At 31.8% G+C, this 14842-nt stretch overlaps 2 protein-coding genes across 2 annotated transcripts; one reads left to right on the plus strand and one right to left on the minus strand.

Annotated features, from left to right (window-relative positions):
• Positions 1 to 4526: 4526 nt before the first annotated feature.
• On the minus strand, positions 4527 to 7626 carry LOC101246992 (wall-associated receptor kinase-like 1). The gene is made up of 3 exons (XM_010318737.4): positions 6459 to 7626; positions 6103 to 6174; positions 4527 to 5973 (listed from the first exon to the last, which is right to left on the minus strand). The coding sequence occupies exons 1-3, from the start codon at positions 7324 to 7326 to the stop codon at positions 4787 to 4789; spliced, it is 2127 nt and encodes a 708-aa protein (XP_010317039.2). The 5' UTR covers positions 7327 to 7626; the 3' UTR covers positions 4527 to 4786.
• Positions 7627 to 10936: 3310 nt separating this feature from the next.
• LOC101246690 (ankyrin repeat-containing protein NPR4-like) lies at positions 10937 to 14426 on the plus strand. The gene is made up of 7 exons (XM_010318736.4): positions 10937 to 11431; positions 12138 to 12614; positions 12758 to 12907; positions 13004 to 13075; positions 13151 to 13198; positions 13290 to 13726; positions 13802 to 14426. The coding sequence occupies exons 1-7, from the start codon at positions 11125 to 11127 to the stop codon at positions 14414 to 14416; spliced, it is 2106 nt and encodes a 701-aa protein (XP_010317038.1). The 5' UTR covers positions 10937 to 11124; the 3' UTR covers positions 14417 to 14426.
• Positions 14427 to 14842: the final 416 nt, after the last annotated feature.

The raw sequence follows: 14842 nt of genomic DNA on the forward strand, positions 1-14842 counted from the left end.
ATTTTTTAACCATTCTAATATAAATAAAAAGTAAATTAAATTATAAAAGAAATTTAGAAAAAAGAATAATATAAATAAAAAGTAAATTAAATTACAAAATAAATTTTTAAAAAAGAATAATGGCTAAGTTTAGTCATTTATGGGTCTTATCCAAGGTTTAACAAACCCTGGATTAGTTATTCCTCTATTTTTTAGGTATTAGATAAGATCACATAGCAGATAAGCAATCCATGGATTAAATTAAATGAAGTAACCAAACAATGTATTAACTTTGAAAATTATTCAAATTGACTTTCGAAAAGCTCAACATGATAAATAAAAGTGGACAAAGGGAGCAATCGATTGGTATCATTAAGTATGAGGTATATCTAAATTTAGTTAATCAAGTAGAAGAATATTTCTTTTAAGATTGTCAATAATTCGAGAATGAAACTAATAATTTATAACAAATTTAGAGTGTTTTCAATACTATTTTTTGTTCAGAAAAATAAATACCTTATTTTGTATAATAAGCTCGTTAGTACCCGTTTGAATTGACTTATAGAGATCAAATGCATAATCAAAAACTTTAAATTAATGGGTCTACGACGATCTCCAAATTAATATAAAATAATAATTAAATTCACAATAGAATATTTTAGACATTTAAGTAATATTTTTACACATATACAAAGTATGTATACAAGTTAATGAGTTCCGATGAAGCCACACGAACTTTCGAATAAAGATCCGGTTAAGTATAATTAAGTCAATTAATGTTCAATGACCTTATAGATTTATGTCATGTGTACTATATAAAACTTTATGTTTGAGATTCATTTAATTATATACTCATATTAATAATAAAAATAACAAAGCTGTCAATAATTGTTATTTTTTAAACTATCAAATAAAATAATTAAGTGTACCCTAGCTAATATTTTCAAGAAAAAAATAAAATTGGCGGGAATATGCGGACTTCTCATCTTTTTTACCTGTCAAACCTCGTGCTTGTATTTTGGATTTTTTAAATTATTCTAATTTTAAAGAATTTGACACTTTTGAAGAATCTGAATAAATATAATTTTATAATTATTTGAAAACCTCAAAATAAGTTTTTTTTTAATGTATTGTCGTGTTCTTTAATTGAATTAATATTTAGAACTCAATGATGTTTTTAAGTTTGGAAATAAATGAATTTTTGTTCTACCTCTCCGAACTATATATCCCCATTTAATTCTGGTCATTGAATAAATGAAATTTGACGAATAACTAATTGATTGCTCCGATATTCTTTTCCCCCTTCCTAGTCTATTAATAACAAAACGGATTTTTCCTTAGCCTCACTATTTATCAATCAACAAGGTAAATGAGAGAAGATTTGATTGAAAGTAGTACGTCTGCAGGCATATGCCTTTAACGATTTGACCGGGACACATCCAATTGAAAGTCTAATTCCAACCTAATCTTTTGGAGATTACTTGAAAATTTGGAGAAAACATGTGTAGAATTACTCCCAAAGAAGTTTGGTGGGTAAAAAGTGAGGAAGTTCGCATAATCCCGTCAATCTTAATTTTTTTCTTGAAAATATTAGCTTGGGTACACTTAATTTCTTTATTTGATAGTTTTAAAAAATAAAAAAATTGTCAACTTTGTTATTTTTATTAGCTATTATTATAATGAGTATATAATTTAATGAATCTCAACCATAAATTATTAAAGGTTATTGAACATTACTTGACCTAATTATACTCAACGGATCTTTATCCCGAACTTTCACGGATATTTTTCACTATTAGGCGTGGCTTAGTGTAATTAATAGTCTAAAATCACGAATTAATAAGATATTATAAGTACACTAAAACCTCTATAAATTAATACTCGATAAATTAACAATCTATGTAAAATAATATTTTTCTCTGGTCCTGACTTGGACCAATGGAAAAAATTATCAATTTCGATAAGATAATAAGATAATATATTTTCAGTAGACCCCTATATGAATATATAGTCCTATTAATATCATAAATTGATAATTCTTTAAAGTATAAATATATCTGAGACAATTTAGTGAAATATGGTTACATTGTGTTCTAGTTTTTCTTAAAATTTAAATATAGTTGAAGCTCATCTCTAACTCTTCTTATTGCATCCAAGAGCTTTGGTGTTGTCTTTTCAAACTTCACCATAAAATTGTGAAGAGTTCTAAATGCGATAAGTGTTTTCTTTCGTGTATCTGGTTCTAAAGGTACAATATCATCTTCAACTTCATCATCAACATTGTCTTTTTCGATTGTATCCATAATTTCTTATAATTTCTAGACCTCTGAACAAGTATCACTTTTACTGGGATAATCAAACATGTTATTGACATCCATTTTACTATGGTAACCGAGATCATTAATCATGACATCAAGTTCATGAATGACGTTTTCACAAGTAGGTCCATTCAGATTCTCTGAGATTGCATCTCCCTAATGATTTTTATAGTATCAAAAATAATTTGTTGTTGTCTCTTGTTGAACATTTGTTGTTCAAACAGATATTGTATAAGTGATAGCATTCAAAATATTGATCTTGGTTGAATCATTTTGTCCCACTCCATAGCCTTTCTAATATTTTACGATAAATTATGTTCGATAATACATCTTGAAAGCTCTTATTATCACATCATCACAACGTTGAAATTAATAAAATACAATGATTTTGATGTATTCATTGTACTTTATGTATGATATTTTTTTATGTGAAATCGATAAATATGATACATAAATTAGTAAGATACAATGATTTTGAGATGATCAAAATTAACCTTATCAAATCTCAAACTATAATAAATATTAATTTATCGATTAAATAATATCTCTATAAAATAATAAAAGTTCATAGTTCCACCTATATTAATTTATAGAGGTTTTATTATATTCTCAATGAAATTCATGTATATTTTTTTAAAATTCACCATTTTAATTCTTTTTAGATGCAAATATTATAAAGTTATGCTTCTTAAAATCTGAAAAAATGAAATATTTTATTTATGATAAATAAAATTATATATTATATAGAATTAAAGATCATTTTCAAGTCATTTTAACATAAAATTTTGTAATGTCTTGTATATTACCTAGGAATACATTAATTATTTAACAAATATCCTATTGTAATCACTAGAAAATTATTATTTGTATTATAAATTTACAATTAATGTTTAGAAAACTTCATTATTTCCCTTATAGTCACGGAGTTAGGAATAAATTATTTTTTAAGAATTTTTTTTAAAAGTTAATTGACAATATAACTTTGTCTAATATTTTATAACTTTAAATTAAATTACTTAAATCTTATTATTTATCAAAAAGTTTTGACAATAAAATTGAAGATGTGGTATCGCAACAAATGACTATCATTTAATTTATTTAAAAAATATCTTTTCAATTATATAGTAAGACATTAGTACTGACATATTTTTATACTGAGCTATAAACTATAAATACATATAAATGACTAAGCTATATAATCATATCAAAGTTTTTGGTGGACTATGACTCATGAAAGACCTAAATTGTATAATTCGCTGGCCTGTTTCGCTGCAATTGTATAATTCGCTGGCCTATTTCACTGCAATTGTATAATTCGCAGGCCTATTTTGCTGCAATATGTGTATAAAATTTGCTTTGCATATAATTGAATCGAAGTAAAATGTTTGTATATTGTATAATTATAAGTTTATAGGAAGAATATATATGTTTTTCTCTCGCTTTATACAAAAACAGAAACATAATTTATACACTTCTGTTGTATAAAGCGAGAGAAAATTGTATAATTCGCAATTCTATAATTCGTTGTCCTTTTACACCGCAATATTTGTATAAAATTTGCATTTGTATACAATTGAATCGAACTAAAATGTTTATAAAATGTATAATTAAGTGTATAGCATGAAGATATATGTTTTTGAATGTGTGTATACAATTCTCTCGCTTTATACAAAACAGAAACACAATTTTTGGGAGAGAGACGATTAACAAACTTTGGCAAAAGTTTGCTATGGGACACAATCGAATCAAACAGTAGCTACTCCATTTATTTTAGGTTATTAGTTTGCTATTATATAAAATTATCCACTTAGCATGATTTTTAATTATAACGCTCAAATGTGATGCGCCTTTAATTTTCGTTTTGGGGTTTGTTTAATGAAAATTTATAGACCAAAATATAATTATTTATGACATAATTTTGCTACTGATAAGTTTGGAAAACGTTTGCCTCCCACTTTTTGCATAAATTTTGTAGAAATTAAGTTATGCTTCAGAACTTAAGTACCTAGTAGTGCTATGCCCTAATTTCGTTAGGCATAAGCTTAGTGAATTTTTGTCTGTAAGTTCAGTAGCAACTAAATTATGCCTTTTACGACATTACTCATGGTTCTGCTGTTTTGCCTCTATAGGCATGAGTTGGATAGGAACTAAGTTATGCCTTTTACGATCGATAGAGCTTGTGGTTGTTGAATTGAACTTTTGTCACTATCGGCATAATATCAAAAGGAATTAAGCAGCATAACTCGTGTTATATTATTATATGAAAAAATAAACTTATGTCAAATAAAAATTGTTTGTTATTTCGGTGCTAGAGGTATTTTCGGCCACTTATAGTAGGCATAATACTTGTGTGCCCTTTAATTTGTCCTTAGCTAGCATCCTCTCCAAATTATAGGGGTGTACAAGTAAACATTTAAACTATTGTAAAGTTGTACAAACAGACACACGTCGTATGTGACATTCTTTCTCCGACAGAGGGGTAGTAATAATCAACTAGTTTCAAACAACAATGGATGGACATCTGATGATGTGGTACTTGTGTTAGTCCATGTGTAGTTAACTTCTGATATCACAGTTCTTTCTGCTGTATCACCCTTATCCAGTTGAAAATTTGTTACTGCTGCAGCTGGCATTTGTGATCTAATGGCTTCCAATGCTGTAGTTACTTCCTTCATAGTTGGTCTTTTCTTTCCATTCAAGTTCATGCAACGATACGCTATGTTAGCAGCTGCCATTATATCCTCCCTTTTACCTTCTTGTGAAATTTTTGCATAGATAATCGTATCAAGGAGATTTCTCTCTGTTGCCAAAAGGAAGTTTGTTGCTAAACTTCTGTCTTGGTTTGTTGTGGTTGAAATTGCTTTCTTTCCTGTTAAGAGTTCAGCAAGAACAACTCCGAAGCTATAGACATCACTTTTTTCAGTATATTGGCTGGATTGGAAGTACTCAGGATCTAAATAGCCAAATGTCCCTTGGACTCCGGTCGTTAAGTGAGTTTGATCAATTGCAATAGACCTTGAAGTGCCGAAATCTGATACCTTGGCACGGTATTTTTCATCTAAAAGTATATTGCTTGATTTGATGTCCCTATGATAGACTGGAACAGAAGTTGCTGAGTGTAGATAAGCTAATGCTCCAGCTACCTCTGTGGCAATTCTCAAACGCGTGCTCCAAGTAAAGGGAAACTCATTGTTCTCATTATGTATGAGGCTGTAGAGTGTGCCATTTATTATGAACTCGTATACTAGTAGAGGAACTTCTGTTTCCAAACAACAGCCGAGTAGCTTCACCACGTTCCTGTGATTGATTTGTGAAAGAACAGCCACCTCGTTGATAAACTGATCCAACTGGTTTTCGTCTACCAGCTTGGACTTTTTCACTGCTACAATCTTTCCATCAGGTAACATGCCCTTATATACCGTACCTTGACCTCCACGACCAAGTATGCGATTTTCATTGAAGTGATCTGTTGCCTTCTCCAGCTCTCTAGCAGTGAAAAGTTTTCCTTTGTCAATAGTACCTTCATTATTGGATGATAGCTGCTGTTGTAGTAAGAGGCCGCCATTTCGCTTAAAAAACCTTTGTCTTTGTCTTTTGTTCTCTCTCTTCTTGACTGTTTTGTACAATAAATAGCTCCCTAACAGTAGAAGCAGTACTCCGATACTTATGCATACACCTGCGGAGATAGGAGTGACGAGAGTTAGCCAATAAGCTAGAAAGACCAACAGTTTCAAAATAAGGATGTAGCTCTGACAGCATTGAGTTTTCATCAAATGACTAGGAAGTATAACGGAAGGCGACTTACTGAGGAGAACGATTTTCGGAGATTGTTTCATATAGATTACAATTTCTGTGCAATTGGTGCATCGTTGATTGGCTGATAACATACAAAATAATGTTAGAACGATATGCATCAGGGAAATACGTACACTAAATATAAGTGTCGAATTGATTTGTGCCTAAATTGGATGCACAAACAATCCAAGCTATGCTAAAACTACTTATGTTGATTCATCTAGGATAGTGTTCAATCTAGTCTCGTAAACGTATAGTTGGTCGTTCTCCTAAAAACCATTCACCTGACCTGATGTGCATATACATGATACTATTGAATGCAACAGAGAACTAACAACTCCACATATATATCAAATGATTATATACCTTGGCATCCGTTAGAGAAGTATGGATTTCCTTGTGTTCCATTTCCACAACGACACTGCCAGTTTGCCACAGAAGTACCATCTTCCAACTTAACAACAGCCTCAGACTTGTCGCAGAGCAATCCTGCTTCTAACTCTTTGGCTTGGAGAGTCCAGAGCCAAACAACAGGAGCATAACCAAGAAAAACAAAGGGCTGTGCAACTTCATCTGGAACCCAAGTTTGGTCTACCAAGAAAACTGCACTGCATCTCGGGTAAGCCTCTTGCTGAATCCCCGAGTTGGTGAAGTTTGCTTTGTATGAACTTAGATCAAAAGGGAAAAGAGATTGACAACAGTTGATGCCATAGCATCCTGTCAACGTAGCACCTTCACTACAAATCGATGTACACCCTGAGAGAACATTTTGTTTCTGTGTCACAAGACCATTTCCACAACCAACAAGCATCAACTTATTCCTATCCTTTGCGTAATAAAAAGGACTTCCAGACAAATCTGTCCCCGTTGTGATGATTCTACTACCTTCACTCGATTTGTTGCAAAAATTCACTATGGAAACTGAAGTAGTAATCGTTTGGTTTTCAATTGACACAGATATCACCTCACTTTGAAGTTCAACTTGCAGAAATGAATTCATAAAAGGCTTAGGAGGATCAGAACTTCGATCACACTTGATCACGTACCACGAGTTAAGAGAGCAACTAGCACTCAATCCAAATGGATAAGGAATTGTAAGGTTACCACATCTCTCTTCACAGCCAGGCTTTGCAAGAGATGTAGCTGCTATTGAATGATCTAAAACCATAAGCCATGAAAGAAGCAACAACAAACATACAAATTCAAGATTCATTTTGCAAGTTTTTCTAAGCATTGAACTAATATTCAAAATCTTAAACTTTGTACTTGTAAGGGATCAAGCTTTGTACAGGCATATCATTGTCTTAGTTGTCTTGTTTGATCAAGTCATAAATTGAGAAAAGAAGTTGCTTGAGAAAATATCTTTTATTTGGTTTCCCATTCTCGGGACTGCATTGGAGCTGCAACTAAATTCGAATTGCGCACTGCAGGGCCTATTCGAGGGTGGCACTCTCAACAACAGGATTTTCTCCATATTCAGACTCGAATGTGAAACATCTGATTAAAAAAATAAGCAGTCCCACCAGTATAACACAACTCATGGTGGTTGAAAAAATATTTAAGTATTGGTACATATGGATTAATTGTTGCACCAAGACTTGGTCTAAGAAGAAATAAATTAATTTGTAGGTACAAGTCAGATTCTTATCTGCTTAATTAAGTTCCAAGTTTTGTCCTTACAGTTGAGCAGTAGTCATAATTAACCATCAATTCTTATGCTTACAATTATCTTTTATATGTCAATTGCCGGCTTGTGAATTTAAATAATTGCAAATCAGCAAAAAATGATTAAAATATAAGGAATGAGTAGTGACAAATTAAAAGTTATATATTGACTATTCCGTCTGGTAAACTAATAATGGTGAAACAATTTGGAATTAAAAAAAAACACATTATATTTGTTTTTAATTTTCACTTTAGAAGGAAAATGATAGTAATATATTGTTCATGTTGAAAGAAAAAAACTATTCCTACCATATTCACTAATTCTTTTTGTAGTTTGCAATAATTATATATTATCTTACAAATATCAAATTTCAAATGAGATACATCTATATATATATATATATATATATATATATATTCAGAGACACTTTAAAATATAAATACGTAGGGAGAGAAACGAACGAGATAGTATGAATATTCTAAATACATGTAAATCACACTAAATATAATTATTTAGAATACCACATATATTCTGAGATACAAATAATTAGGAGAGAGGTGAGTCAGATAGAAGAGAGGCTAGTAAAAGAGTTGAAAACATGCAAATCTACTTGATTACAATGTATATGAAACAAATTACATCTAATTTTTACCGTATATATTTAAGATACAATGTATCTGACGACCAAAATATGGCTCAAATTATAATTTCAACTTCATGTTATTTGCCATTTTTTTAAAAATAAAAATAAAAATCTCATTGTCTTATTTAATATTCCAAATTAAGGGTATTTTTTTATCCTCATTAGGGTATCTGTGTTTTCCAAGTAGTGAATATAAAACAAATAAATAGACTTTGATAGAGAATGAGAAAGAAATGCAATTTATTCATATTCTTAGGAGCAGATACAACGAATCCTAACAGCTTGATTGTATTATCGTATGTTTGTTTGGATTGTTACTTTAAATTTTATTGAATTATATCGATAAATACATTCTTAGGTAGCAAAGAAAAGTTTGATTTTGTGTAATGATTAATTTGGTGCGAATATTTTGTTATCTTATTTCTTTTTCTCATTTTATCTTCATTTATAAATTCTATTTTATTCTGATTTCTGTAGCCTATTTTTAATAGTTCTATCTCGTATCGTACTTTTCTTATAAGTTTATCCTTTAAATTGTTGATGTCTAATCTTTCCAAACTAATGATATATTCATTAAAATAATATATTATACTATACAATAAAACGTAACATAATACAATACATTAACTAATCTCATATATAATGATGGCAAAAATGAGCGGGTTGAAAATGAATAGACATAAAATGGGTAATCATTCAACCAGCCCATATTTGATATGAGTAAAAATGTGTTAGATAAAATACTAGTTTACGCGTATTTTCATGAATAAATAGTACTTTACTTAAAAGTTCAATATGAAGAAGATATTTTAGTCTTTTTTTAGATGAAAATGTTGAACCTGCTTCATTTAGTTTTATTGTATTATAAAAAAAATCCTATAACTTTTCAATATAAAAGAAATTTACGTAATAACAAGATGAAAATATTTTTAATTTCAAAGTAAATGAATATTTGTATTTTAGGACTAAAAGATGCTTAATGCACTTTAAGCAGTGTCAATACTAATACATAATTTGCTTGTTTCACACTATTATTGATTATCCCATATAAAATTAAATTAATAAATAAAATGTAATTATAATTAGCAAAAGAAATATACATTTAAATTACTTTCTCTATTTCATAAAGAATGACTTTCTTTCCTTTTTAGTCTGTTTAAAACAGAATGACCTCTTTCTTATTTTGGTAACAACTTTCCACGTTGCATGTTTAAAACCACAAAATTAAAGGACAATTTTGTACTGTTGACATAACTTTAATTTAGGATCACATGATCAAAAGTCTTCTTTATTTTTTTAAACTCTGTGTCAAGTCAAACTAAACCACTTTTTATGAAATGGAGGGAGTATACATTTTTGGAGGGTCAAAGACTTCACCTTTTCAATTAGAGAGAAGAATAATTAATTTTATAGAATAACATAAAAAGAAAGAAAAGTTATGCTATTTTTTGTGATATCATGAATTTTGAAGGAATAAAACTTAACGCTAATTTATATTTTACCCATATTTTATCCATATTTTTATGGGTCCAATATGAGTATCAACCCATATTTTATCTATGTGAAAAATCACTAACCCAACCCACTAAAATATAAACGGTTTGAACGAATCACCGAAATATGAGCTTGTTTTACCGACACCACTCATACATACATAAGACAGTTCAAAATTATTCAGATGCATTACCATCTTAATCCAGTAGGACCACCACCAAAAAAAAAATACTCCATCCGTTTAAAAAAGAATGTCTCTATTTTCTTTTTAGTTTGTTTAAAAAAGAATGTCCCTTTTCCTTTTTTAGTAATACTTTAACTTTAACTTTTCACGTGACATGTTTAAGACCACAAGATTAAGGACGTTTTGGTACATTTGACATAATTTTAATTTAGAACAATAAGATTAAAAAGTCTTCTTTCTTTTCTTAAACTCCATTTCAAATCAAACTAGGTCATCATTTTTAAAACGAAGGGAAAAGTAGAAAAAAAAAAAAGAAACTCAGCCTCACTAAAAAAGAAACACTTTTTACCTAACGAATTATACGCGGAAAGAGCAACTCTATTGAAACACAGAAAGAAGAAAAAATCGTCAAAAGAAAATGAAAATCTTGAATAAGTGCTGCAGCAGAATATGTCAACAAAACTTAGCTACTCATTTTCCTGTGTTATATCCAAGTTTCCAAGAACGTGTGGCTACGACGAAGTCAGAATTTTTCACTAAAGGAGATTCAAAATGTAAAAAAAGTAAACACATGAAGAAATTAAAGAGGATTCAACATCTAGTGCATAGACGTAAAACATAATTTTAATCATTACAATGCTTAAAATTAGTTTTCAATCTTTCCACACTAAGTCAACCTCTAATCAATATATAGACGTAAAAATTCTGAATAATACCTTATATTTAGTGTGATCTTTTACTAAGGGGGTTCGAGTAAACCCTCGACTACCTCTAGCTCCGCCCTGCATGTATAAATAGTATAATTTTCCACGGAGGGTTCTATAAGCTCCATCCCTGATATGGACAGTCATACTTTTGAAGAAAACAAACCTAATTACTATATGAGAAGCTTCTTTGAAGAAATTCAGTTGACTGACTCTGAAAACATACAAACACGAGGTTTCTGTGGAACTTTCCAGTTTACATGAACTTCACCACGACTTAAAAGACTTCAACAGGGCTTATGAGGAAGTGAACAACTTCAATTCCAATTCCAAAGTGAAGAATGAACGATAAAATTGTCATGGAAAACATACCGAAACTACAACTGGAACGTACACTTTCGATTCCAACATGCTTTCCACAGAGAAACTCAGTACCAAGCACTGCAACAACATCAGACGGATTTTCTTTCAGAAATAGCAGCAACAATACAAGAAGTTCTAGTCCACAGCATGCTGTTACAATTCAATTTAATCACGGAATCGGTCAAGCTGAAGCCACAGTACTTCCTTCTCCCATTCAAAATGAATCTGTCTCTAGGCCTACCGCGCCTGATCCTCAGACGCTTCCCACTTCGTTTCTTAGGCCCAGTTAAGCAAAACAGATTTGTCAATGCTTCCAATTTATACGTACTTCTCTTTTTAGTCTGTTTAAAAAGTAATGACCCTGTTCCTTTTTCGTTGCAACACTTTAAGTTCAGCTTTTTTCCACCGGGCATGTTTAACAACACAAGATTAAAGAACATACATTTGACATAACTTTAATTTAACACTACAAGAGTGAAAAACCTTCTTTATTTTCTTTAAATCTGTATCAAGTCAAACTAAGTCATTTTTTTTTAAACGAAGGGAATATATGCTTCGTTTTTTTTCCATGAACGGGTGCATGCAGAAGGTACAGATTATGGATGTGAATTTAACTTATGTGCAAAGACATTTTGCAGTATGTCTGCATTTTAACATGTTGTAATTAGCTGTTTTTCTTTCAGTTATTAGGGATGGTTAACTGTAGTAACTTGCTTAGATGATCTTGAAGTTATCTTTACACTATTAGCGTATAGAAGTTGAACCACGTTATATCTTATCTGGTGAACTCTCAGGAAATGGACTATCAGATATAATTAACTGAATCATGAACATGAATAATCATCCATAAGACGGAAACCTTTAGGTGAACTTCACAAAAATACTCCTTCATGAACACAAGACGATACAACCAAACTGACAAAGGGAAAAAATAGATTATCGCCTTTCTCTATTAACACGATTAACTAACAGAGTAGAGGCATATTTGCAGGGACTAAACCAATAAAACTTACCATGTATGTGCCACTTTACCAAGCAGCGTTAGGCGGTAATTGGGAAAAGGCTAGAAAATTTTTCAGTGTGCATCCTGATGCAACATCAGCCAGGATCACAAAAGGGTGGGAGACTGCTCTTCACATTGCAGCAGGGGCTAATAAAGTTCAGTTTGTTGAAGAACTGGTTAAACTTATGAGTCCACTGGAACTGGCACTGCAAAACAAATACGAAAATACTGCACTCTGCTTTGCTGCTGCATCGGGACTAACAAGGATCGCAAAAGTTATGGTAATGAAAAATCGATTCTTACCAATGGTGAGGGGCAGCAAGGGAGTCACACCACTACACATGGCTGCTCTACTAGGGCACAGAGAGATGGTGTGGTATCTATATTCAGTGACAGATCATCAGTATCTAAGCAAAGAGGACTACATTAGCTTACTCATTGCAACTATAAACTCCAATTTATTTGGTACGAACATATTCTGGTTCCAAATTTCTTTTTGAAAAATGTGAGAACTTGATTCGTTTAATACAACCATTTCACTTGTTTTGATAGAGTTGAAACTTCAAGAGGAACTTAACACATATATTTTTACTTACTGCTGTTAACAGATGTAGCTTTACATATACTTCAGCAGATGCCTGAATTAGGCATTGAACGAGATCAAAATGAAGACACGATACTCCATGTTTTAGCACGAAAGCCCTTAGCATTTTCTGACAAAATTGGACTTGGTATATGGCAAAGACTTGTTTATGCATGTAAGTATCTTCATTTCTATCAAAATCGAAATGAATCAGATATATATTTATATATCACTAATTAATGGAACTTCCGATTAATGGGACTTCCTATAGATGTATCTGTTCATTTGCAGAATAGATCAAGCAACATGTCCAGCGGCTCAACGGACAAAAATAATACCATGGGTATGTAGGTATATTTAGCTTCTCATGTAATAGCATTTATGTAACCAACTGATCATAAACATTTTGGAAATGCAGCATACCTGATCAGCACAAGGGTTATTCAGCATCTACATAAAACAATCGGTATGGAACGTATGACATGGTCCCAAGTTCTTGATTATTATTCTCTGTACCTGTGAAACGAAACAACTAATCTGGAGTTTTTCAACACTAGGAGTCAGAAAAGTTCTCGAGACAAAATTAATGCACTTACAAGCCCTGGAGTTGGTAAAATGTTCATGGAGAAAAGTACTTTTGTTGAATGATTCACAAATTGGTAACTTACTTAGAAGTCCTTCGCGGCCATTGTTTGTAGCAGCAGAGTTGGGAAATTTTGAGTTCATAGTAGAGCTTATTCAGTCTTATCCAGATCTCATCTGGAAGGTTGATGAGGAAAGTCGGAGCATCTTTCACATTGCTGTCATTCATCGACAAGAAAAGGTCTACAAACTAATCTACAACATAGGATCACACAAAGATATCATCACGTCCTACAAAAGCACAAATAATGAGAACATCTTACACTTGGCTGCAAAGCTAGCTCCTATAAATCGACTTGGTATTGTATCAGGTGCAGCACTCCAGATGCAACGAGAGTTATTGTGGTTTAAGGTAAGTTTTCCATGTCCGGTAAGTGTAGTTTCTTTCTGTATTTCATAACATAGTACTACTTCTACGTGTCTAAAGGAAGTTGAGACAATTGTTCAAGCCTCGTATAAGGAGATGAGAGACTCAAAAGGTCGAACACCAGGAATGCTGTTCACCGAGGAGCACAAGGAATTGATCAAAGAGGGAGAGAAGTGGATGAAGGAAACAGCATCATCTTGCATGCTTGTTGCTGCACTAATTACAACAGTAATGTTTGCAGCAATCTTTACTGTGCCAGGAGGGAACAATAACGATACAGGCACCGCTATTTTCCTCAAAGAGAAAGCATTCATTATTTTCTCTATGATGGATGCACTGGCATTGTTTTCTTCAGTAATCTCTATATTGATGTTCTTGTCTATCCTCACTTCACGCTATGCCGAAGAAGACTTCCTATGTACTTTACCAAAAAGGTTGATCATCGGCTTCATCACGCTCTTTGTTGCTATTGCAGCAATGTTGGTAGCATTTTGTTCAAGCTTTTTCATTGTGCTTGGACATCAAATGACCTGGATTGTCATTCCAGTGGCAGCACTTGCTAGCATTCCTATAACTTTATTTGCTTTCCTGCAATTTCCTCTCTTGGCTGATATGATCACATCTTCGTATGGTTCAGGAATATTCACATTTACAAGTAAGGATACAATTTACTGATTTTTCACAATTGCGATGTTCATATTCATGATGCAACGAGTATTGGAAATCCTACGGAAAATACTTTAATCACGAACATAGTACATTGTGGTGAAAGTGAGAAAACAAATTAAAAAAGTACAGTCCTGTCTAAAACTGAAGGAATGCTAGGAACTCTAAGATAGATTCAGCTTCATGAGCAAGTTCCATTCTACACCATGGATGTGCTGTAAAAAAAATTGAAAAATATTTTCTCTAGCGGAATAAATTACTTAAAAACGAAAAAATGACTTTATAAATGAAAGCAGGATAAATAAGTTAACGAGTGACATTCTACATTCATCGTGTCCTCTGCGCCCTCTAACCTAGCTCATCTTTGCCCACACTCTCTCTGGCTGGACCCACCACGTTATATCCTCATCTCTTATAGCATTTGTCTAGATTATA

Source organism: Solanum lycopersicum, chromosome 2 (assembly GCF_036512215.1).
Source record: "Solanum lycopersicum chromosome 2, SLM_r2.1".
Taxonomy (NCBI): Eukaryota; Viridiplantae; Streptophyta; class Magnoliopsida; order Solanales; family Solanaceae; genus Solanum; species Solanum lycopersicum.

What these genes read in the sequence shown, in the direction of transcription:
- LOC101246992 (XM_010318737.4), bottom strand. Translation starts at nt 7,326, where the DNA reads ATGCTTAGAAAAACTTGCAAAATGAATCTTGAATTTGTATGTTTGTTG. An exon ending in CTTCTCTAACGGATGCCAAG is followed by an intron (nt 6,175 to 6,458) that starts GTATATAATCAT and finishes GTATGTTATCAG; the next exon opens with CCAATCAACGATGCACCAAT. An exon ending in TCCGAAAATCGTTCTCCTCA is followed by an intron (nt 5,974 to 6,102) that starts GTAAGTCGCCTT and finishes CTATCTCCGCAG; the next exon opens with GTGTATGCATAAGTATCGGA.
- LOC101246690 (XM_010318736.4), top strand. Translation starts at nt 11,125, where the DNA reads ATGAACGATAAAATTGTCATGGAAAACATACCGAAACTACAACTGGAA. An exon ending in CACTTCGTTTCTTAGGCCCA is followed by an intron (nt 11,432 to 12,137) that starts GTTAAGCAAAAC and finishes GCATATTTGCAG; the next exon opens with GGACTAAACCAATAAAACTT. An exon ending in GCAAAGACTTGTTTATGCAT is followed by an intron (nt 12,908 to 13,003) that starts GTAAGTATCTTC and finishes GACTTCCTATAG; the next exon opens with ATGTATCTGTTCATTTGCAG.